General features: G+C 40.1%; 5 protein-coding genes across 6 annotated transcripts in view; 3 read left to right on the top strand and 2 right to left on the bottom strand.

Moving 5' to 3' along the window:
- Positions 1-958: 958 nt before the first annotated feature.
- Positions 959-9,491, top strand: LOC143181179 (uncharacterized). The gene is made up of 4 exons (XM_076381463.1): positions 959-1,184; positions 3,818-6,664; positions 8,233-8,614; positions 8,771-9,491. The coding sequence occupies exons 2-4, from the start codon at positions 4,770-4,772 to the stop codon at positions 8,894-8,896; spliced, it is 2,403 nt and encodes an 800-aa protein (XP_076237578.1). The 5' UTR covers positions 959-1,184; positions 3,818-4,769; the 3' UTR covers positions 8,897-9,491.
- LOC143181182 (coiled-coil domain-containing protein 124) lies at positions 9,030-10,962 on the bottom strand. Its single transcript, XM_076381467.1, has 4 exons — positions 10,861-10,962; positions 10,237-10,401; positions 9,875-10,143; positions 9,030-9,788 (listed from the first exon to the last, which is right to left on the bottom strand). The coding sequence occupies exons 2-4, from the start codon at positions 10,393-10,395 to the stop codon at positions 9,590-9,592; spliced, it is 627 nt and encodes a 208-aa protein (XP_076237582.1). The 5' UTR covers positions 10,396-10,401; positions 10,861-10,962; the 3' UTR covers positions 9,030-9,589.
- On the top strand, positions 10,711-21,402 carry LOC143181180 (uncharacterized). Of its 2 annotated transcripts, none has more exons than XM_076381464.1 (6): positions 10,711-10,831; positions 18,503-18,752; positions 19,038-20,499; positions 20,571-20,725; positions 20,807-20,991; positions 21,081-21,402. In XM_076381464.1, the coding sequence occupies exons 2-6, from the start codon at positions 18,622-18,624 to the stop codon at positions 21,251-21,253; spliced, it is 2,106 nt and encodes a 701-aa protein (XP_076237579.1). In that variant the 5' UTR covers positions 10,711-10,831; positions 18,503-18,621; the 3' UTR covers positions 21,254-21,402. The 2 variants fall into 2 exon arrangements, with proteins under 2 accessions (XP_076237579.1, XP_076237580.1); XM_076381465.1 differs by lacking the exon at positions 10,711-10,831 and adding an exon at positions 17,695-17,801.
- Vdup1 (arrestin family protein Vdup1) lies at positions 11,826-17,383 on the bottom strand. Its single transcript, XM_076381466.1, has 6 exons — positions 16,919-17,383; positions 15,711-15,835; positions 14,650-14,867; positions 13,565-13,711; positions 12,882-13,103; positions 11,826-12,500 (listed from the first exon to the last, which is right to left on the bottom strand). Exons 1-6 carry the CDS (start codon positions 17,029-17,031, stop codon positions 12,309-12,311), a joined length of 1,017 nt encoding a protein of 338 aa, XP_076237581.1. The 5' UTR covers positions 17,032-17,383; the 3' UTR covers positions 11,826-12,308.
- A 1,312-nt stretch (positions 21,403-22,714) lies between the features above and the next one.
- Positions 22,715-23,442, top strand: part of Igl (IQ calmodulin-binding domain containing protein igloo) — a 79,583-nt gene continuing 78,855 nt past the window's right edge. Inside the window, exon 1 of the mRNA XM_076379785.1 lies at positions 22,715-22,928. Coding sequence (XP_076235900.1) covers positions 22,856-22,928 — 73 coding nt within the window. The 5' untranslated portion in view covers positions 22,715-22,855. The remainder of the gene's footprint in view (positions 22,929-23,442) is intronic.

Here is a 23,442-nt window from a genome sequence, read left to right on the forward strand (position 1 = left end):
GTAGTAAAGCGCGCGAAGTGGGGTGGCGCTGTCCCGTGTGCGCGGCGTGCGTGTGCCTCGGAACGCGCAATGGCCGCCGTGACCCGACGTGCTGCGGTTCAGTGTCAATCGTCCTTAATTTTCCCGTTTTAATTCGTCGCTCCACGCCCACGAAAATGCGCGCTACCTCGGCGTGCACGCAGTTGACAGGGCCGAGCGACACGGTGCACTTCGACGTACGGCGACAGCTCTCGAGTGTCCACGCGTGCGACGCTGTCCCATCACCGACGTGCTCGGCGTCGCCGAGAACCGACTTGGTATCCGACACGCGACCGTGCGTGTCCATCCTCTGTCTGCCCTTTTCGCCTGAAACTCGCGGGAGAACAGCGAGCCAACGGGCATGAGCATCGAACGCGCTGTTACGCGCTGTACAGTGTTTCCTCGAGGACAGTGTCATTCGCGGCTCGGCGGCGAGCTCGCAGCGGGAGGCTCGATTTCGAGTACCACTTGCAGTGGCAGTTTGGGATAGATCTGTGGCTTAGATCCGCGGCTTAGATCCGCGGCACCGAACACTGTCAATCTGAATGACGTTGAGGCGCAGTGAACATAGCAGGAGGTTGTAACGAGGAAACACTGTACCCCCCTACGCGGGCCTTCGTGTCTCGTGAAAGTGGCCCCCCTCGGCCGATTTTTGTCCTCGAGAACGGGAGCTCGCGCCGAGAGGAAGTGCTGATCGACGGTTTAACGCGCGTCGAACGCAGTACGCGTACCGGCGAGGAGATCGCGAGCGATCGGACGTGTCGCGTGTCCCTCGACGCAGAAAGACGATTTTCCGACACGTGTTGTTCGAGGCGCGACCAGCGACGTGAGAGCCACTGGCCGAAGCAACAAGTGGTTCTCCGTGGGACGCGTGTGCGAGGGATGAGAAAAGCTCCCAGTCAGCTTTGAACCGCGATTCACGGACGTGTGCTCGCAGTGTGCTCGAGGCGCGGAAAAAAGGCGGTCGCCAGCCAGGGGTTCAAAGGGCAAGTATAATAATGGTGCTTATGTCGCGAGAAGTGCGCGATGAACGAACGTAACTCGATGTTTCAGGGGGCTGGGTTTCGTGATTATGCTAGTGAATGGCTTTTTGGGGGGTCTTTTGTGGAAGGTTTTCAGAGGCCTGGGGATGCGTATTGTGGAATGGAAAAGTGTGCTTTGTTGAGGTATGTGTGAGCTTTAAAGTCTCGTTCACGTTAGTCGAGTTAGTTGATTTCGTGAGTTAAGTTTTGAAGAGGTTCAAGGTGATTTAATTTAGACGAATCTGTTCAGTGGAAAGTTGAAAAGGGATATTTTAAGATAATTAAGTAAAAGATTCTCGGTGATGAAGTAGTTTTAAGCGAGCTGAATCTAGTGATTACTCCGATTTGAATGAGCGAAAAAAGCTACTCTCAACGCGAGTACTATAAATTCGTAAACGATCAATGAACCTATATCCAGGAAGCACTGTACTCTCAGCGTATATGCAGTGTATTTCATGTATACATATTATAACCCTATCGCTAGTGAATCGCAAGACTGAGCCAAGTAAAAAAGGAAGTAAAACACTGCATTAATAATTAACGAAAAAAGTACAGTATTTCCTGGCTAATTGCTCTATTTCCTACGTCATAATAAATGTTTATCCTCACTTTTTGTTACAAATTACAAACACCCACTTTTCAAGTGAACAAAAACTATCCTCAGACCCAAATTACGATTATTCTTCCAGCAATCATTTTAAATAATTTCCACGTCCTTAGATAATCAAACTAACATTTACCCTTTACAAAATTTTTGTCTACCATTCTTCTCAAGCTTAAAATAGAGCTCGCTATTTATCTAGTTTCGTGCATAGTTCTGATTTCCGTGGAAAAATCGTCTCGCTGTTCTGACGTTCGTAGCCTGGTGACTAACCAACCGGCTGGCATGCCAGGAGCTGATTTATTCGAATAACCTGCATAATGGACACGGAACGTGGACGTAATTATATCAAGGATGGTAGGCATAAAGGCGGCGAGGTGTGCATACTCTCACTCTGCGCGCGGCCAATAGTTAGGAAGTTCGTGTATCGAACTTTCCATCAGGGGATTTACATACGTTCGCGAGGGAAAAAATACAGGTGTACCTGACATTTAATTGTGACACACCACACCGCTCGGTGCCGTAAATATGCAAAACTTGATCGTGATATCTAGGAAAGGGGCTCCCGGTAAGCGGTTTTTAATCTGGTTCGCGTTGCGCGGGAAATACGAAAAGTAAATCGTGGCGGTAACCAGTTTGGCGACAATGAGGAAAGCAAAAGGAGCGTGATTGGTAAAAAATTGATAGGATACGTTTCTGTGTATTAATATAGGAATATTAGAGAGTGATATGTACCTAGATACCTATGTTATTTTAGAAATAAGTTTATATTATTTTTAGACGCAGATGTTTGCGAAAATGTTGGGGAATAGGTGTTCTATACGCTGGAAGGTTTACAGTCTAGCTGTTTTATTCTTTAGTGGTATTTTCCACTAACTGGTTTTCCTTATCTTGCTTTTTATATCTAGTTAATTTTTCATTCAAGTTTTTTACTGTTTACCTTTTACCTTTCGTTTTTATCATCATTTCCTCGCGCTTAAATATTTTAATTTGAAACTTCGCTTGAAATATTCTGCCTATTTCTTTAGGATTAATGAGTGTGGAAATTCCAGAATCGGGTAATTTTATTGGGGTCAGTGAGAGTCGCATCTTTTTTGGGTGAAATCGATTTGGTTTGAAATATAAATATTCGTCGAAATATTTTATCTTCTAGACACCTCTACAATTGCATATTATATAAAACACTCGTATCGATAGAAGTACCTACATATAATATTATGCAGTTTTCATCAAATTCTAACTTCCTAGTAGTTTCATTCATTGTCTAATGTAATACATTATTCATTATGATGAATAGGAATTCCTGAATAGATAGCCAAGTAGGATTAGTTTCTCATTATCAATTACCACGTGTATAAATAAATTGAAGAGAGAGATTTTTATTCTGAACTTGGTTGACGTAATAGCAAGGTTTATCCTGTGAGATACGTATTCTGTCGTTTTATTCTGGTATCACATTCGCGCTCATTGTCATTCGTTACGCAAAACAGCATTAGAGTACGATGCAACAATTGGCTCATCGTTCGCAGATTGAAGAGACTAACGGTGCAATTGCGTTTCTTCTGGCGCAAAGCGGAATTGTCGATGATTGAATAGTCGTGGCGAATGGCACTTGAGATTCACGATAGCCACGCTATAAATCTCAATAATTTGTATAAACAGCTGACAAACTTATTGTTGTTCAATTATGAGAGAAGATAAAAATTAAAGTTTTCAAAAATTTTAAGAGGAGCATATTGTACATGTCTTTAATGTCGTATTTTATTCTCATATTCACTTAGGCATTTTAGTGGTATAATTTAAATAGAAATTCATGGGACATCTTCTGTATCTAGTTTATCAAAGCAATTTCATAATTTAAAATAGAAGTATGTACTCAATCTTGTGGTTTTCTACTATCCTCCACTGGCATTACTAATTTTTGGGTTAACATATTCATTGTGAAAAGGTATCTAGATTTCTCGTATCTATTAAAGTTCGTTAATCAATCCACTCTCATTAAATATTGTTAACTAGAGCAAAGTAATTGTTAATTAATCCAGTAAGCTATGATTACAGTCAGTATACCTACCTGAAAGTAACTACTTCCTCAAATGGAATGTTAATCTTCAGCTAAAACATAGCACATTACGAATAGTATATAAAAAACACTTTTAATCGAGGTTGTTATTCACAGGTTGAAACACCAAACGTAGCAATTAAGCGGAGGAATCATCGGTCATTCGCCGAACCGTGAATCCACTCAACACAAGGATCCACGCGAAATGATACTTTCATTTTTCGCGGGGAAATCGTGTTTGACCAAGCCACGACTGCAGGCATCACAGGAAAAGTGTTGCAAGACTGAGAATGCAGTTCAGTGGAACAACTAAATCGAAGCGAAGAGTCGAACGAAACTGTCGATTAAGTCATGGATAATGTCATAAACTACTGACTAGTTACAATTTCACGCAGAAGTATTCAATTTCCACGAAGAGCCATAATTGCATCAAGGAAATGTGATGTACCTATATTATTGAGAAAGATTTATACATTCAAGGTATGCATGTAGCACATTAATTCAGTATTTCTGTATGCAACAGAGGAAAAACATTCATCTTATTATCAGAAAGAGAATAAGAATGATTGAAATGTAAAAAAGAGCTAAGAGATTTTCAATCATTAGTCGAATCACATGCAAGAGACATAAAGGTAGAAATATTATTTTCGTGGCTCAGCTGCAGAAATTGATAGAGAAACTGAGTGAATCGTGCGTTTCGAATTTGGTCAGCGAGCTTAACTGTTACTGTAGATTACGGCGCAGCGCCACGATTATAACATCAAACGGTTAAAACTTGTCTTTAGTTACGAAGGAGATACACCGTAGTGAATCAAAGACCACACGAGCAGGTCGTTTATAGCCTGGTAAAGAGGTAATTCGTGACTGCGTAAAGACAAAAAGAAAACATACTATAAATTCTCTTGTCGCCGATGAACGTTCGTCAATCGTCCTCCTAGAATTTCATCGAGTATTACTCAAGTAAGTCACTGAGGGGATAACGGAACCAAGTGGAATTCGATTTCAGGAAAAATACTTATAGATCGATCGACCTTTATGATCGCAAAAGTTGGAAATTGTTACCTAAAACATGGCTACGGAGGGCGAGGAAGCGGTACCAGGGACACCTTGGTACAGAAAGTTCATCGAGCACTGGAGAAACAGGAATCGAGTGGGCCCTGGCAAAGTGGAGCTTCCCGACTGCGATTTCTTCATCGTTGGTCCACGTCGAACCCTGAGGATCCTAAAACCAAGCCTGAAAAGCGGCTGGTACTACGAAAACACAACCGAAAGGCCAGAGTCGATAATCGATAACTTCCTCACTCGTTGGTCCCGAAGACCCCATTCATCTGGGAACTGCAGATGCTCGTTCAGGCAATCGCGGCGATTGAGCACCACCGAGGAGCAGATCATCTCCGCCGAGTTAAACAAGATCAGAACGAGCCTCTGTGAAGCTGAGAAGAATGAGCGCGCCATCGAGGAGCTCGAGCAAAGGGTGTCGGTAAATCTGCAGAAACTTCAGGCTTCTGAAAACGAGCAGACAAAAGGGGACGAGAGAACTGGCTCGACGAACACCGACGAGGTCGCTGGGAACGATCAGCAGATGGACGAGCAAACGATCAAGAACAAGATCGTAAAGGACCTGGAGAAGTATATAAACGTACTTCTGGAAGAGATACTCGACGACACTGTAAAGTACATCGCGAGCACCGAGGATACTCTTATCAAGGATTCGAGGAGCACGAAAAAGAAGAAAGACTCACCGGTGTCGCGGCGATCGACTGGAGATAAAGGAGCCTCGAACGAAAGGAAATCGAACAGGGAACGGTCTTCTGGTAACGAAGAGTCGTTTAACATCACCTTCTCGTTCCATTCCACCAACGATGGGAAGGACGAGGAGGAATCGGAGCGGAAGAACGAAGTGCTTGGCAACGAGGGATACGTTAACCGCGGCTTCATCGGGTCGACCAACGATCCAGATTCCTTGGATTTCTATCTGCGGCCATCGAGCGGCACGGAAGTCACCTTGGAGCAGTTGGACTGCATCGATTCCGGGATAAACAGCGTCGAGACGATCGAGTTCCAGCCGGACCAGGAGCCCAGCCTCGAGCAATCCTTGCTGCGGATCATCGACGAGAAGCTCGGCAGAACGCCCCTGAGGAACAGTTGGGAGGACTTGAGCACAGGTGGCCAGGAGAACGATCCTCGGGACCAGCCGACAAAGAGAACGGACGAGGAGGTGATTCCGAGAAGTGGCGAGCAGCTGAGCAACGATGGAGGCACCGAGAGATCGGAGGTCACCGGGAAGAATGATGCGGAAAGCGGCGAGCCGCGGGATTCGAGCGTTCAAACCGCCGCTGGAATCGATATCTCGACGGATAATCTCGGGAGAGGAGAGGCCGCGGTGGATCTCAAGGAGCTAGAGGAAACTGTTAACGAGCCCAGTTTCGAGAATCTGCAGCTGGAATTCAAGGACAGCGGCAACGAGCCGTCCTTGAGGCCCAAAAAGGGTAAAGCGATGACGAAGCTGTGGGAAAAGTTGTGCGCGAGCTCGGCGAAGTCGAACGAGTCGTTGGAAAAGAGCGGCTGGAACGAAAAGGTGGGATCGTTGCAGCTGAAGGAGGCGACGTCGATCGAGCTCGACGACTATAGGAAGATGTGGCCGGACATTGAGGAGACGTCCCGTGATGCCTACGAGCAGAATCCCCACGATCTGGTCACGTTTCGGAGAAACAGGAAGCCAGTGATCGTCTTTCTTCACGGCTTCGGATCCTCCGCGGAAATCTTCGAACATCAGCTGGAGTACTTCTCTGCTCTGGGCTACCCTTGCATCGCGCCAGATATGCTGGGGCATGGCATGAGCTCGGCACCTAGTCGATCCAGAGATTATCACTTCACTAAGCTGCTGAAGGACCTGGACTCTGTGCTGTGCCATTATGCGTTCAAACCAGGCCAGAAGTGTGTCCTGGTGGGGCACAATTATGGGTAAATATTCTTCTTTCTTTCTTTCTTTTTTGGGCATATTCTGTGAGTACTATTTTGAAAGTAATTGTAATTAATTGAATGAATAGTGTAACTATGAAATGTCAGAATCATGGTTCTTTTGCTTTGGGTAGACTGTAGTAGACATGATGCGACAATTTTTATGTTTTTAACTTAAGATTAATGAAGTAGCATCCTCAATAATACAGCCTAGGCTCATTACCATTATGGAATTACTTAAATGTGGCTGAGATAGTGGGTTCGACGAGCGTGTAACTTATCTTCGACCATTTAAAAGCATCTGCTGTACCTTAATTGCAGGGTGCACACGAGACTGTACCTTATCGAATATCTGAAGATTACAAATTCCTTGACGTTTGAATCGTTGCGCATCCTCGCGATTACTTACGCGTTTAGCCGACAAAACGGCTAACGGGTGAACCTGAGAGCGCATTAATCTACATTCTTCGAGTTCCTTAGACTTGTTAGAGTGATCGATTCATTTTTATGTGATCCTAAGATCCTAAGAGGTTGTGGAACTTGCTCCTTTGCTGAACCTTTTACTAATTTTATTACGATATGGTATCAGATCAAAGTCGCCCTTTCAAACTTCAACAGCTCTTATTTGAAATGCAAAAAGATATAATGTACATGTACATGCTAGATGTAATTATTTATTTTTAAAATCAATTTAATTTCAGTTCAATATAGTATTTAGTATAACATTCATCACCGATAAAATACTCGAGTATAAAAAATTGTAATCTAAAAAGTTGCAATATCATTGAAAAATCACTGAAAAGTGACTGATAGTCATCGACGCTTTAATCCTTTTATTTGAATTTTTGCGCAACAAAGAGCAGTTGAGATCCAATGTATCAAAAGGAAAAAGGTTACAACATATGGCTAATATCGTGTGGATCTTATCTCTACATATTGCCTGAAAATCTGCAAGATAGTCGCAACGCGGATATTCGCGCGAAATACATCGCACCTCGATGTGCAGCGGACTTTTAGAATCTTCCGTAGAATTTGTTCATTTTTTATTGTGTAAGACGCTAATAAATATAATCGCCGGGCTGGTAATCACGACCTACACGACACGATGCTGTAATAGCGACACGAGCTCTATTAATTCCTCCTCGCGCGACATTGCAACATGACATGTAGGCCGCTGGCTAAGTCCCTCGATCCACGTACGGTTCAATAGCCGAGTTCCACGGTTCGATTGAAAAAATTAGCACCTACGGTCACTCACACTGAAAATCATCCGTCTCCCTTACACATTAAGCTTAATAGAAAACAAGCATACAGGGTGTCCTTATTACCACCGATCAGGATCTTCTTTTCAAGTGATAGGTTCATGAAAGAAATAGAACAGAGAAGAATCTTATAACGTGTTTAATAGCATGTAAATTAATTCAAGAGAGAAACCCAGCAAGAAGTCAAGTTTTCATGTAGGTACTTGCTATATTAAATCTTAGGTTTCTGCTCGTGTGTTATAGACCACCCTATATAAGATTATATGTACATACATATAATAATAGAGGTATTATACTCATTCATTACAGATGCAGTTTCGCAGCTGCCTTGGCCTGTAAATACGATAGTAGTATCCATCAACTAGTCTTAATATCCGGGGGTGGTCCAACACCTTTAGCGGCACCCAGCACCGAAAGCGCTGGCCACTGTTGTCTCAGGGCAATCCTGGCGCCTTTTTTAATGTGTGGCCTTCACAGAGACATATTATATTCGGCGAGGGGACGTCAACACCCTTATTGCGGGCCCGAGCCACCAGAACAATGGCCGTCGCACATGAAATACGTTTTGGACGGCATGGTCTGGCCGGAAGGAGACTACGTCTTCCATAGAAGGATATGCACGCCGACACTCCTTATACATGGGCTAAGGGACAACAAAGTGTCGCTCGTGCAGGAATGCCAAATGGAAAGGGTATACTTTTTGACGCTCTTCTTACATATTAATTACGCCATCCTTGCGTGTATCTTAGTCATTTGAGATCGTTGAAGCGAATTGCTTCAATATTAAAGCGACGTCTGGTAATTTTATTAACGTTCATTTTTCTAGTTCTTACTTTTCGTTTTCTAGACCATGCTGAAGGCTTTCCTAGAAGCGATTCCAGCCGCTGACCATACTCCGATGACTGACTGTCCGGAGCAAGTGAATCACATGATACACTGCTTCATAGACTTGGGGAGAAATAAAAAATGGTAGCGGTAAAACAGGTGCACGTGAAAGGATACTTTGTGGTCCATTCGTTGTTACGTAAGAAGAATATATTTAAATCAAGTTCTTTGTACGGGTATTCGACTCATTGTACATGTTAGGGGAGAAAAAGTACGGTGCCTTGTGCTTAATTTGCTGCGGCGAATTTAATGCATCGAGACAAAGATTAGAGTCTATTGTACATAACCTAGATTCTACCGGTGAAGATTCGTTTGTATAGACACTATTTTATACAATTGTAATGGAAGTAACCGAACCTTTTTTATAATTCTATTTTATGAACTTTTTATATATTGTCGCGTAATAAAAGAGAAGTAACTATAGGATGTTCGCATTTTTGTAAAGAAATTGTATAAGTCTGCATGATACCTGTGCCAAAACGAGTACACGATTTTTCAAATACGTGTTCGAATCAACGTAGCCCTGATGGAGGTTCGTTTGTAAATTAATTTTGTAAAATACAATGTAGAGGCTATGCAGTTGCGTATAAGTTATACCAAAGATGATTTATACAATGTTATTTTATGTATTCTACCGGAGTATAACTTATTCGTTTACAATAAACTTGTGTACAGATATCTGATTCATGATTATATTTTGTAAGTCTTATTTCACGTATTCCTGTGAACCCAGCTAATCAGTCGTTATGCGTGTTTCAATGTACTGATCAGATCTTTAATATCAACGATTCAAGAGTAACTTTTGATTCAGTGGATTTTCTGGCGATTTCATCCATTCCTTCTTCAATATTTGTTTTAATTGACTTAGCCTTAGTGTAGGATTTTGTTCTTTAATAACAGGCATCATTCTCTCTTCGAAGCTGGCGTAAGCGGCTTTCATGCGCTTCTCCGGGTGACGATCAACCTCTGGTTCCTTTGTACTAAACAAAAAATATCACGCGAGTTAGATGAATTCATATTCATTAAATTTGATTACTAAGAAAATTAATATGTCAGTATCCCTTACCTTAATATTGCTAAGGCTGTATCTATAGTGTGTGCTGTTTCCCCTTCAATTGTTAATCTATTCAAGTTTTCCTCAATAGGTTTTTCGTCTTCCTTCTTTTTCATTGCAACCTGATTTCGTTTCTCTGTTACTGCCACAATCTCTGCTCTTGTCACCTTTGCTGTAGGTTGCTTGCCACCTACTTTTATAGTTGCCATTTCCTTCTCAAGAAGAGCTTTCACTTCTGCCTTCTTTTCTAATTGCTGTTGACGCTTCTTTTCTAATTCTTCCTATAGAATATTAATAAAATTGAAACAGTAATAACACAAATTTGGCCAAGAGACAAGAATATTAGACATCGTTTAAATGTAAAATTCGCGTACTTGTTTTTGTTTTTTCTTCATTACTTGTTTATCGTCATCTTGCCAGGCCTTTTCTTCCGCTTCCAAAGCCTTTTTCGTAGTTTCAGCTTCTTTTACCGCTGCTTTCCTCGCTCTGGCAGCAACAGCTTTGCTGTTTTCACCGACGAATTTTTTCGGCATGATGATCTAAATTGTATCATAGTTATTATACAAATTAGAAGCTGGCTTCCAATGTATTTGGATTATTTATGAAGACATCCATTTAATAACTACAAATATTTGTAAAATTGCAATAAAAAGAAGTAAATAACGATATAGAATAATTCAAAGCTTCGCGGGTTTCAATATATCCCTATGATTTTGTTGGTAGCACTTGTTACATGTGCGCAGTTCCGTTCACTAGTGCTGTTGAGGTTAAAGAATCATCCGAACAATTTTTAACAAAAAACACTAAACTATAATTATGGTACATGTGATTCGAAATTTATAAATGATCCGGAGTTGTGGCACCACATGTCTGCGTGAAAAAGTTTTAAGATACTTAACAAATACTCGCGAAATGTCGAAGCAGAGTTCAAAGAAAGCTGGGAAAAATCAGAAAGCACCGGTTAACGAGGTCAGTTAGTAGTTTGAAGAGTAGCTTACCGGCTCCAATTCTGAAGATCAAAATTTTATCCGTGATCGAGATTTGATCACCTATTTAGAAAATAACATGACATTTTCTGTTATACACCTACCACTTACACGTTATGCTACTAGATGTCGCTTGTGAATTCACGAATGGCAACATTATATTTGCAACTCACTAGACCCTTTTTGAAAAGATCATTTCCAAAAATATGACTTGCGTAGCAATGAACACCACAATAAATGTTATATCGATTATTTCATGTGAAAAAATATTCATGACTGATTTTGAGTATTTTATTCAACAGCAACAAGCGTAAATATAGAGTACTTAAATTTATGTTGTACATCTTTTACCATTTTCGTAATAAATAGATGAATTTTAATAGCAACCGAAAGGACCTGTGGCTCTAGATAAAGACGGAAATGTTACCATAAAAATACAGGCAAAGCCTGGAGCGAAACATAATAATATTACGGGTAATATAGCGTTACTTTTTTGGATGAAATTAAGGAATTAGAAATTGGGATTAGTTTACCTAAAAATGAATGCTTTGTAGATATTTCTGATGATGCAGTGGGAGTCGCAATATCTGCTCCTCCCGTTGAAGGTGAAGCGAATACGGAACTCGTGAAATATTTAGCTTCCGTATTAGGAATGAGAAAGTCTGACGTATCGTTAGACAGAGTTAGTTATATTTTTTTAATTAACCAAATCTAATTTTTTTAAGATCAATTTGATTGAAAAATCGTCTTTTGTAGGGCTCCAAAAGTCGACAAAAAGTTGTAGTAGTGTCTGGGACCACAGTGGAGAAAGTTCTGGAAAAGTTAAAAGGAGAAGTGGGGACTTGAGAGAAAAATACATAATTCATTAACGCTTTTTAATTTGTTATTTTTTACAACAACTATCTTTCCTTACACGTACATATAAATGTTATACTCTCTTTTGGATGAATGATATTTACTGTACATAAATATGGCAATTATATCAACATAATAACATGTTTAATTAATTTATACAATAAAAAGGAGTGACTTTATACATATGTTACGTAGTAAAAATAATTTGTTAATAACTAGAGCATTAATTTTAGCATTTACGTACATCTCCAAAAATTCGACATTTTTATACATGTTACAATGTTCCTCGCTTATTGTAACATTTACAACGTTTTAACAGGATTTACGAAAAACTCAAGATATTTAAATTGCAATAAAAAGGAGAAACGCTAAAAAATGGAACACTCATTTACTTTTTTCATTTTTTCTTGCCTGAGGGAAATATGAGTATGTCAGTTCCTTCGAGTCTCATCTTGGAACGAGCATAATAATAAGCGTAATAATATTCTCGAAGGTCCAGAATCTCTCCTTTACTATTTGGGTTATTGCATGTCACTTTGCAATGATCTCGATCGAAGAAATTTATATCCGCATAATGAGGATATTGGTGAAAGTTAATTAGATGGTCACTCTTGTATTTCGAAAGCCTTATCGTCCAACCACGGTCGAAATATGGGCAACGTTGACGGATAATGAGCTCCTCTTTTGGAGGGCGCGGTTCCTGCTGGCGCACCTTCCTGTCTCAAAGGATACGTAGCTAAGACTATTGGTATTTGCAGTTTGATTTCCTTATCCAAGCTCTTTGGGCTGATTACGAACTGCAACAAAATGAAAAAATGGTTCAATTATCAAAAAAAGTTTCTCCTCTATTCAATTTTATTTAATAATTATTACAAGTCACAAAAAATTGTTTAAATGAATTATAAAATATAGTAGACGCGTATAGTACTGAATAGAAAAAGGCTGATTCTTTAGACTTCCAAGAAAATGAATGAAAGCAGTATTCTAATTGCATGTTTCACAGTTCTCAGCACAAAAGTAAAAGTTACTCAGCTGCACTGTCGCAATTAAGAGGTAAAGAAAACTTCGTATGTATTTTCCTTGAATAGCCACAATTAGCTTCGCGAAAGTAGCGAGTCCGTCGTGGTACGTGCTATTGTAATTAACAGACGACGTTTAAAATCGTCGGTTCTACTCACGTAAACGTGATAAAGGACGTTGATGAGGTGGCACCCCCTCAGATTGGTGGGCGGCAATGGAGGAACGTACATTTGCTCGTTGAGCCACTCCTCGCCTTCGCCAGGGCGGATTTTCCCCCTGGATACGCTCGCCAACTCTCGCGTCTCGCTGGCGAGCACTTTACCTCGGCACAGGTACTGAATTGTTTCGGTCAAGGATGCTTTAGTCGACTTCATCGTCACCTGTTGAATCATTCTGGTCTTGATTGTATATTCAAACGTCTTCGCCAACCTGCACTGCCTACGCAGCCTAACTTACTGTTCGCGATTAAACAACATTTTTAGTGTTTATAAAAGGCAATGAGTAGAACAGGAAACAGTAGCAATTTGAATGATTATAAGTGTAACTACAGCTGGCTGGGTTTGATACTCAATCGAGAATAAAAAAAAGTTTGTGTTCCAGATATTTAATATATATCTGGATAAAACTTGTTAATGCTGTATTAAATTAGATTATCGTAAGATATGAAAAATATGGCAAGTATTTTTAAGAAGTAATGTATCTCGTTTCCTGTTGTCACGTTATCAACCTGCTTCACATTCAACTCGCTCGCGTTTCAGAAGATAGACGACGGTATCGTATTATGCTGACCCTGTTATAGAAATTCTTTTGGTCAACCATCGGATCGAAATGTGATACTCACCTTGCTCCGATTGCTGACAGTCGCTGAAATGCCGATAGTTTCTCCGGGTACATAGCCACCTCTGTCGAGGCTCACCCTGCAAATCACGGGTCCTCCAGAGACACAGGATACACCGACTCGTTGTTCGATTTCCTGTCTGGCTGGTTGCTGTTCGAAAAATTCATCAAAGTTCCCATGAACATACCTTACAGACTCAACATATTTTATATCTGATGTATCTATAACTTCTCAAGTCTCGATTTTCCTATTCTACTAAAAGAATATCAAATATCAATTTGGATTCACTATCTCATATGAATATTATTTCCTACAAATAAGCATATAGAGGTAAAATATTTTAATAAATGAGTTTTAATAACAGCACCTACAACTGATATTTTTAGTAACAAGTTATACACTATAAATTACTAAGGAGGAAGAAAAGAATTCATGAGTGCCACCTGATAGGAGCATTCAGTCAACTAAGTAATTTTTTCCACTTTCTTTGTTTCTTCATATCAACCTATCACTTAGAAACTTGCCGATTATGCAACGCAAGGCGTGTGCAATGAATGTGACTATACAGTTGGATCAACAATGCGGTCGCGTTCACAGCTGAATGTCACGTGCCTACGTAATAATTATCTTATGTTACACGTTATCATATTATGCGAATATATTTGTCCTGTGTTGCAAAGGGGAACGGTGTTCCCAGAATAAGCAGCGTACCTGCGTAAACAAATGTGACTTCCTCGGTGCATTACAGAAACAATTTCGAAACAGTGTTTTGCAATTAGTGAATGCATTCGAGTGAAGATAATATTGCAGACTGTATGTTGTAAAATTGCAGGTACGTGAAAATACCGAGAAAATAAAAAGAAGGAAATCATAGACAAATACGAGAAGTATTAAGAAGTATTTTCTTTTTAGATAAATTAAAGAGGAACACTACTGAGATGAAAAGTATAAAATGGGAAATAATTTAAAATAGTGTACAAATTTTCTACACCCTTTTCAAAAATATGACTCCACAAAATCCCACAAATCTATGCTACAAATTATGCACACTATAGTTACTTAATTAAGCAAACTGTAGCAAAGCTTACTGCCAGAATCGGCGGTTCCAGGTTCAGATCGATAGGGTTCATTACGATGAACACTTGTTGGTTCTTGTGGGTCAATCCACCAGGCTCTCGAAGTGCAGCCTTGCAGTAATACTGCACCCAGCCATGTTTGCCCAGGAAAGTGGACGGCAGACCCAGGGGCAGGCCTAATTTGAATGGAAAGCTGTGGATCCCTGGTGACAGTAGCGATGGTCCCTCTCCTGGGTGGCGATGTCATCGAACGGGGAACAGAGAGAACGAAGGAAAACAGTTTTTACATTATTATGCGACACATGAAGTCGCAGGTGCGCCGCGACGCGATCGTGTGGAAGAAAAATTTGTACAGTTCTGCTGGGTCATTGAATTCGATAGTTTGTGGCTTTAAAAGATACTATAGTCATTATCGTAAAGTCTGATAGATAGAAAAACATTATTTTATTAGAGGAGAAACTTGTATGAATTTTATTACATTATATTATCTTAAATTCTCTCTTATAAATAATCAAGTGATTTCACAGCGAAAATTATTAAAGCAGAGAAAGTAGTATTGCAGTCTTTGGTGAATTATTTAAATAAGTTATAGTTGTTTTTTTCTATATGATAAACTAAGTAGTCTCTCAAGTCATATGCACGTTTTATGATACTTCTTGTATAATAAAAGTAATTAAACAAACACTAATTTCATTCATAGCTTGAAGATTACACTTCCTCTAAACAATTAAGTCAAATTATAAGATAAAAAATAACGCTGCAGCTCGTTAAAGCAAACTTGCTTCATAAAATTAACTTATAATCTGCAATGTCTAAGGTTAAAGCGAATATAGTTACAAAGTATTCACTTTTTGGGGAAATTGATAATTGAACACAAGGTAGCATGGATAACAGTCAAATTAATGTCTATTCGTTATTCAGGTCGCTGCATACTATGGTGAGAAGTTAATTTGACTATTAAACTGTCTCTCAGCGGATGCTCATTGTCCAAGCCTTATTATCCGAGCTACATCGTGACTGTTTGCTGTTAACGGCTGCATTAAATGTACCGTAATGCAATTTCTTTTCATTACCCGGCTCTCCCAGTAATCTCATACGAAAATCTATGTAGTTCTCTTTGTCGTACACCCTTTCGGCCCGCTGACTACGCACGCGGACCACTCCTTCCCCGATGACATGGAAATGCAATCCTGAAACGCTACCACAGACGAGACATATCATTAACAGTGCATCATTCTCAGTCTAATAAAAATATTTTCATACTGTTTATATGATAAACATATTTCGTTTAAATTTTCATATTTACTATCTTGCATATAGAGTATAATAAATGAACTGGTCTCTAAAATATTTGAATATTCTATATATGTATTTTGCTTTCTAAAAAACATCATTACATGCCCACCTTTGAAACACTTAAATTAATATCCCAAAGTATGTTAATCAATGCAACTCATAGTAAAATTTATGAATCTTAACGGGAAACGTTTCACCGTGAGACTAATTAATGCTTCCACGAAGTGAAAACAGAGTTTGCAGCGGAACATCGTTGAATAACAGCAGATGACATCGGTGCAGTCTCGCATTACAAACGGATGACACGAATGTTGTTAACGGATAAAAATAAACCTTGTTTGGTATCAAGGATTATTTGCAAATTGCTGCCCTTTTATTCCGAAATCCTGACTTACAATTCGCATTGTGAAAGATATTCGCCCACAAAAGTCACGGTTAGAGTAAATCTGATAAAATGTAATTTGACGTAATCCACGCGCTTTCACGCGCCTTCGAATATTCTTGAATACTAGAAATGTAGTTTTGGAGTTTTTTTTTTCATGCATTGATTATTTTCTATATTTGTTCGTTTTAGTATTCAGTTGATCAAAATTCAGTTGAAGTCTTCTTTTGAAAAATTTAAAATTTAAAAATTTGAATACTTCAGGATTTCAAAATTTGAATACTTGAATAGGGTTTCAAAATTTTTAATTCTTCACGCTACAAAAAATAACTTGTGAATTTATGCAATATCTTCTATTCGCTATATTACTACCCCAAATTTATACTCAAGAATTCTCTACCTCTACAAACATAATCCTTTCTTCAATCCTGAACAGTCATATTGCCCAGTACTCAACTCCCAAAGACACCTTACCCCACAACCCCCAGAAACCCCTCAACTCGACCACCCCAGAGGTTCCCTCGCCTTCAACACCCAATCAGCAACGCAAGCCGAGTAGCATCACTCATCACAAATTCCACCCACACTTCATCCCATACTTACTAGGCCTCATCGTCCAACTCGATGAGAACACGTCCAGACAAAAAGTGTCCAGGAAAATACAACAGATTGGTATTATCGAAGAGTATAAGGAACTTGCTCAGCTTTCGCGTCATGGTTACTCGTGGCACGCGTGGAGGCTTAGGGCTAAATGACAGGGATGACGTTTCGCGGTTCCTGCGTCAGGATGTTTCGCGGCAACTGATCACACACCGAGTCCCAGATTTCTCTGCGTCATGTCAGTCAGAGTCACATTGGCACCGCGTTCAGGATCGCGGCAGCAGCACGCCCATAACCTTGCACCACGCTACGTTCCTCTGTTCGCGACGCCTCTCGGGATCCTCACTCCATCAAGCAGCCTTTCGACGATGGGAACGGTCCCAGACTCACATTTTCCACCGCGGTGCGCGCGAATTTTCCAGCGACGGATCGCGATCGGCCGCTGCCTCGACGGTGAACACGCTGGTGACGATTTATCGCCGCTGCGCCGATTATCCGTCAAACTTTCTGCCGCCAGGCTCGAGGAGCCCGTCTCTCTTCCTGCCCATTCTTGGAGCTGTATTCACTTTCGCTCCCCTACCTACGTCGCGCCTCCACCTCCAGCCGAAGCGGTTACCTGCTTTCCTCCGCCGACCAATGGAGAACCGCTTCCAGTTTCCCGTGCACACCGCTCCGACTACATAGATCCTTGATGCTCTGCCACGGTGATCTCGGCTTTCTACGCGAGTATGCCACGCAGGTCGATGAATAAAGTCGATAAGGTTCAGCTGATGCATCGGGGACTGTTCTCTAGAACCGGGGCCAGATGGACTCGGCCGATGTGGCTCTTGGATTCGTGAGAAGTCGACCGACGCGGTTGTGGCATATAGTTGGGATGGTGCTCAAGGTCGTCCCCACTTCGCTGTTTGATGATGGAGTTGGGATAGTTGAGAGTTTCAGGGAGTTAATGTTAGAGGATTTTATGAGGATTTGATTCGTTATGGATAGATTTTGAATAGTTGAAATGTTTGATATTTGAATATTTGTGTACTCGGATTAGGGAGCAGTCATGCTGAACCATCACCACCGATCGACAGTCACTGACCAAATTTGAAACATAGGAATGACAGGTTCAGTATAGTAATTACATCTTATAGTAGATGATTTACGAGCAACATTGCTATTTTTTAAATGTGATCACTGTATTGAACCTGTCATTTCTACGTTTGAAGTTTGCTCGGTGACTGTTGATCGGTGGTGATGGTTGAACATGACTACTCTCTTATTGTTATTCGAATATGTTTTATAGTGATGGAGTATATATTTAGGTGGTTCTGATATTTGAAGAGTGTATGTGTTATAAATTGAGATCTAGTTATATTTTTTATGAAATGAGCACAGTGGAATAAACTCCAAATAAAAGTAAAGGAACTAACGTTGACTAACAACTTAGTCAGGACTTGGGATTTAGTTAGGACTTAATCAGGTCTTAGGATTGACTCGGGACCAGTCTGTGATCGCAATATTTAGATCATTTCAAATTTCAAATTATTCCGATAATATTTAATTGTAATTTCTACCACTCATAGCGTTGTAATCTTATTTTAGACTGAATCGATAACATCGGGTGTGATATGAAAATGGTAACAAGGCTCTCGAGCGCCCCCAAACGTGTTATAGAAAAGTGCATTGGACGCTGTGTCTATGATCTATGATATATTTCGTTAATGGTGTTATGTTATAAGATGGAGAGGAAGGTTATAGATCAAAAGGAATATTTAAAGAAATATTTATCTTCGGGTAATAGCGATGATAAGAAAAAGAAGAAAAAGAAAAAGCTGAAAGTAGGAGCAAAAACGTAAGTGCCAATTTACAATTATTCTACCTTTCGTCGACAGTTTCAACAAGTAGCTCTTGTCTTTTAGGTTATAAGAGTTGTTTCACTCGTCCTCCTGGATTTTTATATTGACATATTTTGAAACTTTTGTACAATGAAGTACAAAAGTGAAATGTATTTTATTTATCAATATTTCCTTGATTCTATGACATAAACTCAAAGCTAACCCTAAATATGAGAGACAATAGTAAATTATTTACGAAGACCCTCCGTTTCTTTGCACAAATTTTAAGATATGTTTTCCAGAGTAAAGATCATTGATGATGACATAGACTTGAAGAACATGAGACCAATTGATGAAAATGAATTTGATATTTTCATCAATGCAGAAGATGCACCTCAAATTGCTGGTATTGTGGATGAACGAGGACCTGTTGATTTCACGGATAGAAGAAGATGGAAAATAATATCTAATGATCAAGATGGAGATTTGACTTTTACCAGTCAAGACGTAGGGAGCAAAAAGTCTAAAACTGTTTGTTTAGATGATGACTTGTCTCCTCCAAGAGTTTCTAAATCCTTAGAAAAGCAGAAGAATAAGTCAAATGCAAGGGAAGACAATGGCAGAGACAATGACTTAAGTCCACCTAGAAGAAAATCTAAAAAACATGAGAGTGAAAGTGATAGTAGTACAGATACAGAAATTTCATCTCACAAACTGAAAAAGAAGATGAGAAAAAAAGCATCTGATTCTGACTTAAGTCCACCTAGGCAAACTAAAAATTATGATTCAGACATAAGTCCTCCTAGGAAGAGTAAGAAACATAAATCTGAAAAGAGTATGAAACACAAAAATGAAACTGATTCAGATTTGAGTCCACCTAGAAGAAGCAGAAGAGATTCTGATTCCGATTTAAGTCCTCCTAGAAAGAAAAAGAATTATGATTCAGATTTAAGTCCCCCTAGGAAGAGTAAGAAACATAAATCTGAAAAGAATATGAAACACAAAAATGAAACTGATTCAGATTTGAGTCCACCTAGAAAAAGCAGAAGAGATTCTGACTCTGATTTAAGTCCCCCTAGAAAGAAGAAAAATTACGATTCAGATTTAAGTCCACCTAGGAAAAGTAAGAAACATAGGTCTGAGAAGAATGCGCACAAAAATGAAAGCGATTCAGATATGGGTCCTCCTAGAAAAAGCAGGAAAGATTCTGATCCTGATTTAAGTCCACCAAGAAAAAAGAAAACTAAACATTATGATTTAGACTTAAGCCCACCAAGAAGACATGATAAACACAAAAGTTCACAAAAAGATAGAAACAATGATACTGATTTAAGTCCACCCAGGAAGCATAAACACAGAGAACACAAGGATAAAAGAGATCACAAGCATTCTGATAGAAGTTCCAGGACAGACAGAAAACATGATTCAGGGATGAGTCCACCTCATAGAACACACAGAGAGCTTGACAGTAGATCTAGAGAAGATGAAAGAGATTCTTATAAACTTAAGAAGAGCAGATGGAATGATGTGTCTGAATATGATTACAGACACTCTCATAAAGAGAGTTCTTACAGGAAAGAACAATCCATGCAGGATATTAATGATAATCAAAGGACAGAATCAAGACACAAAGACGATAAGGAGGGTAATGATAAACGAATGAAGAAAACATTGGATGGAAAAACAGCAGGTTTGCAAAATGCAAGGGCATTACGTGAAGAAACTGAAGCTCATAAAAAACGAGAAGCTGAACACTTTAACAAGGTATTGTAAAAAGTGTTTTATTATCTTATTTTCTTACTAATATGAAATTAAGAAATGTGTATTTATTCTAGCTTAGTAAAGAAGTTACAGGAGTTGGTCAAGCTGCAGTCGTACGAGACACCAAGACAGGTAAAAAACGTAACTTAGAAGCAGAAGCAGCTGAAGAACGTGAAAAACAGAAACGACAAGCGGAATTAGACCAGAAGTATGCTAAGTGGGGAAAAGGGTAAGTGACTAACAAATCAATTTATAAAATGAAATTACTCTGTTGTCTGAGAAGATCCCAAAATTCAATCGTTTCTTTCAGGTTAAAACAAGTGGAGGATCGCGAAGAAAAGCTGAAAGACGATCTTTACGAAATGAGTAAACCATTGGCGAGGTACGCAGATGACCCTGACTTAGACAAGAGACTTAAAGAACAAGAAAGGGAAGGTGATCCTATGTTAGAATACATCAAACAGAAACAGATTAAAGAGGGAAAGAGAAAACCAGGTACAGTATCTCTTAAAATTAACTTCTATTTTAACTAGAGTTTTTTCAATAAAAACTTACTATTAATAAGTGACTGTATTAATTTTCAGATCGACCAGCATATGGAGGGTCGTATATGCCAAATCGTTTTGGCATTAAACCTGGCCATCGATGGGATGGTGTTGACAGAAGTAACGGGTACGAGAAAAAATGGTTCGAAGCACAGAACGCGAAGGTAGCTCGTCAAGAAGAAGCTTACAAATGGAGTACCTCTGACATGTAAAACGTATGATTCATTTTTCATTTTCTACGTACTCTACACATGATGACACGATATAAAAGGTGTAACAACGTACGATCTATATATCAAAAATTGTAAAATACGATTTGAGTCACATATATATAGAATAAATATGTTTTTTAAATTCGTTATCAATTATTTCCAATCATTCTTTTCATTCTCGGTATAATTTCCGCGCTGAGAAAATTGCGCGTGTCAAAGATGCGTTAAAAATACCGTACGCTATGTATTTGTCAAGTATGATTCTTGATCTTAGTCACGCAACTATAAAACGCGGCGGATATAAAAGTCGCGTCTGTGGAAAGCATGAATCATCAACTGTGCTAAATCGCGGATAATTATCAAAACCGTGAAATCGATATTTGTTCCAGAAAACGGGAGGAGAAGGCAGAAAGTCTGTCGCCTCTCCGTAGCGACCAATCAGAGTTCAAATATCTTTGGAACAAAATTCAAAATATCATTTTCGATAAAACAAACGAATATATTCATACCTGTTTCTTACTCTATATGTATGTATCATATTGTTACACGTGACAAAAAAATCAGAAAAGAACTCTAAAATGATTCACCTGAACTACCTTAATTACCACTATCTCAAACCACTGACAAATATTACCAATACAATCAACTCTTCTCATTTCCATTACAAATAAAATTCTCCCATTTCCAAACACAAGTACTCCTTTACAAGATCGATCGAAGCTCACAAAAAGCATGCTCTTCACATGGCATACGAGAGCAGGGAGTGGCGCCGAGTTAAAGAACAATAATTACCCTATTGAAAATCAAAATATTCTCATTCAACAATTCACAGAAAAAATATCTATCTACTATCTTACCAAGAGACAGTTTCGATCGGTTTCGTATCGTTGACTCGACTTCGTGTACAGTCACAACACGAGAATATACACGTTATTCGTTCACGCTCACGCAGGCGTGCATGTGTACGCACACACAAAGGTCGCGATGGAATATATATCGACTCGCGTAGTCGCGACGCAAGGGCAGGGTCGTCGGCAGTGTCAGTACGCCTCGCGACGTCGAGGCGACTTGTGTTCGTGGTTTCTCCGTTAGGGTAGCGTTTAGTGTTCGCCGGTAGTTTTAAATCGCTATTTTCCTACGACAGTAGATTTTTACTCCCAACGAAACAGAACCACCTCGACTGAACCGTGCGCCAGATCGAGCCCATCGACGCGTCCGAAGTAACCAACAGTCACGGGAAATCACCGTGTCCATCGAAAAGAAGGACTACACCGCGAGCCGGTACCACGTCGTGTCGTTCACCCTCGGGCCGAACGAGGCGAAATCGAATTTTCAGGAACGCCGAGTCTGTGATTTCCGTCGTCTTCGTAACGAGGTTCGTCCTCCACCGATGACCAGAGTTATTTTTCTATCGCGCCTGGACGAGCTCTCGTAGTCCTGGACCTTTTTATCCGTGGCGACTCGATGTTGACGAGGAGGGCACGTAGTCGATCGTAAGCGCGAATTCAGACGGCGAGTGTCGCGGCCGAACGGTGGGCGTTCGCGATTGGGGAATCCAGCAGGAGGCACAGAGAGAGACGAGGAAACGGAATAAGAGTGAAAATGGGATGCAATACGAGTAAGGAGAGCGTCCAGCCGGTCGGGGATGAGGCGAAGGAGGACGTCAAGAACGGCGGTGAGTGTTAACCCTTTGAGGGCTAAGCATTTTCACGTGTAGACTCTCTACGCGAATGGAGATGGAGATTATGTTATTAGAAAGCTCGTTGAGTGATGCAAACGCGTTTCACGGTTACTGAAAGAGTATTTAGAGGAGTTCTTTTAAGTAGAATTGTAAACTTGGTGTATGCCACATGCGTTTAATGGTGACACGAGAAAATTAGAGTTCGTAGAGCGCATAGGGGGGTTAACGCGTTTTATAGTAGCGATGATTCTCTTTTGCGTTTCGCGACACGCTCCGGGCACAATATGTCCGCGAAAAATTGAAATACGCGGGACGTAATCGATGACGGAGTTTCGTTGAGCGTTGGACGTTTAACCTTAGTGGTCGATTTTGAGAGTAACTGTTTTGCGGCAGTGTTAGTGATTTTCGAAGAGAATTCAGATTGGGTATTAAAGTATTTATTTGTTTGGTCGGTTATTGATGAAGTCCTGCTGAAATTGTTTATTCGACGTTTCACTGGGTTGAGAAT

This window comes from Calliopsis andreniformis, chromosome 6 (assembly GCF_051401765.1).
Source record: "Calliopsis andreniformis isolate RMS-2024a chromosome 6, iyCalAndr_principal, whole genome shotgun sequence".
Classification (NCBI taxonomy): Eukaryota; Metazoa; Arthropoda; class Insecta; order Hymenoptera; family Andrenidae; genus Calliopsis; species Calliopsis andreniformis.

Excerpts from the sequence above, each read along its gene's own strand:
- Vdup1 (XM_076381466.1), bottom strand. The coding sequence starts at position 17,031 with ATGACGCGAAAGCTGAGCAAGTTCCTTATACTCTTCGATAATACCAAT. Across the intron at positions 13,104-13,564 it reads CTGTCAGCAATCGGAGCAAG|GTGACGATGAAGTCGACTAA; the intron begins GTGAGTATCACA and ends ATGATTCAACAG. Across the intron at positions 12,501-12,881 it reads ACGTCCTTTATCACGTTTAC|TTCGTAATCAGCCCAAAGAG; the intron begins GTGAGTAGAACC and ends ATTTTGTTGCAG.
- LOC143181179 (XM_076381463.1), top strand. The coding sequence starts at position 4,770 with ATGGCTACGGAGGGCGAGGAAGCGGTACCAGGGACACCTTGGTACAGA. Across the intron at positions 6,665-8,232 it reads CTGGTGGGGCACAATTATGG|ATGCAGTTTCGCAGCTGCCT; the intron begins GTAAATATTCTT and ends CATTCATTACAG. Across the intron at positions 8,615-8,770 it reads AGGAATGCCAAATGGAAAGG|ACCATGCTGAAGGCTTTCCT; the intron begins GTATACTTTTTG and ends TTCGTTTTCTAG.
- LOC143181180 (XM_076381464.1), top strand. The coding sequence starts at position 18,622 with ATGGTGTTATGTTATAAGATGGAGAGGAAGGTTATAGATCAAAAGGAA. Across the intron at positions 18,753-19,037 it reads CTGAAAGTAGGAGCAAAAAC|AGTAAAGATCATTGATGATG; the intron begins GTAAGTGCCAAT and ends TATGTTTTCCAG. Across the intron at positions 20,726-20,806 it reads TATGCTAAGTGGGGAAAAGG|GTTAAAACAAGTGGAGGATC; the intron begins GTAAGTGACTAA and ends CGTTTCTTTCAG.
- LOC143181182 (XM_076381467.1), bottom strand. The coding sequence starts at position 10,395 with ATGCCGAAAAAATTCGTCGGTGAAAACAGCAAAGCTGTTGCTGCCAGA. Across the intron at positions 10,144-10,236 it reads TGAAGAAAAAACAAAAACAA|GAAGAATTAGAAAAGAAGCG; the intron begins GTACGCGAATTT and ends AATATTCTATAG. Across the intron at positions 9,789-9,874 it reads ACAGCCTTAGCAATATTAAG|TACAAAGGAACCAGAGGTTG; the intron begins GTAAGGGATACT and ends TTTTTTGTTTAG.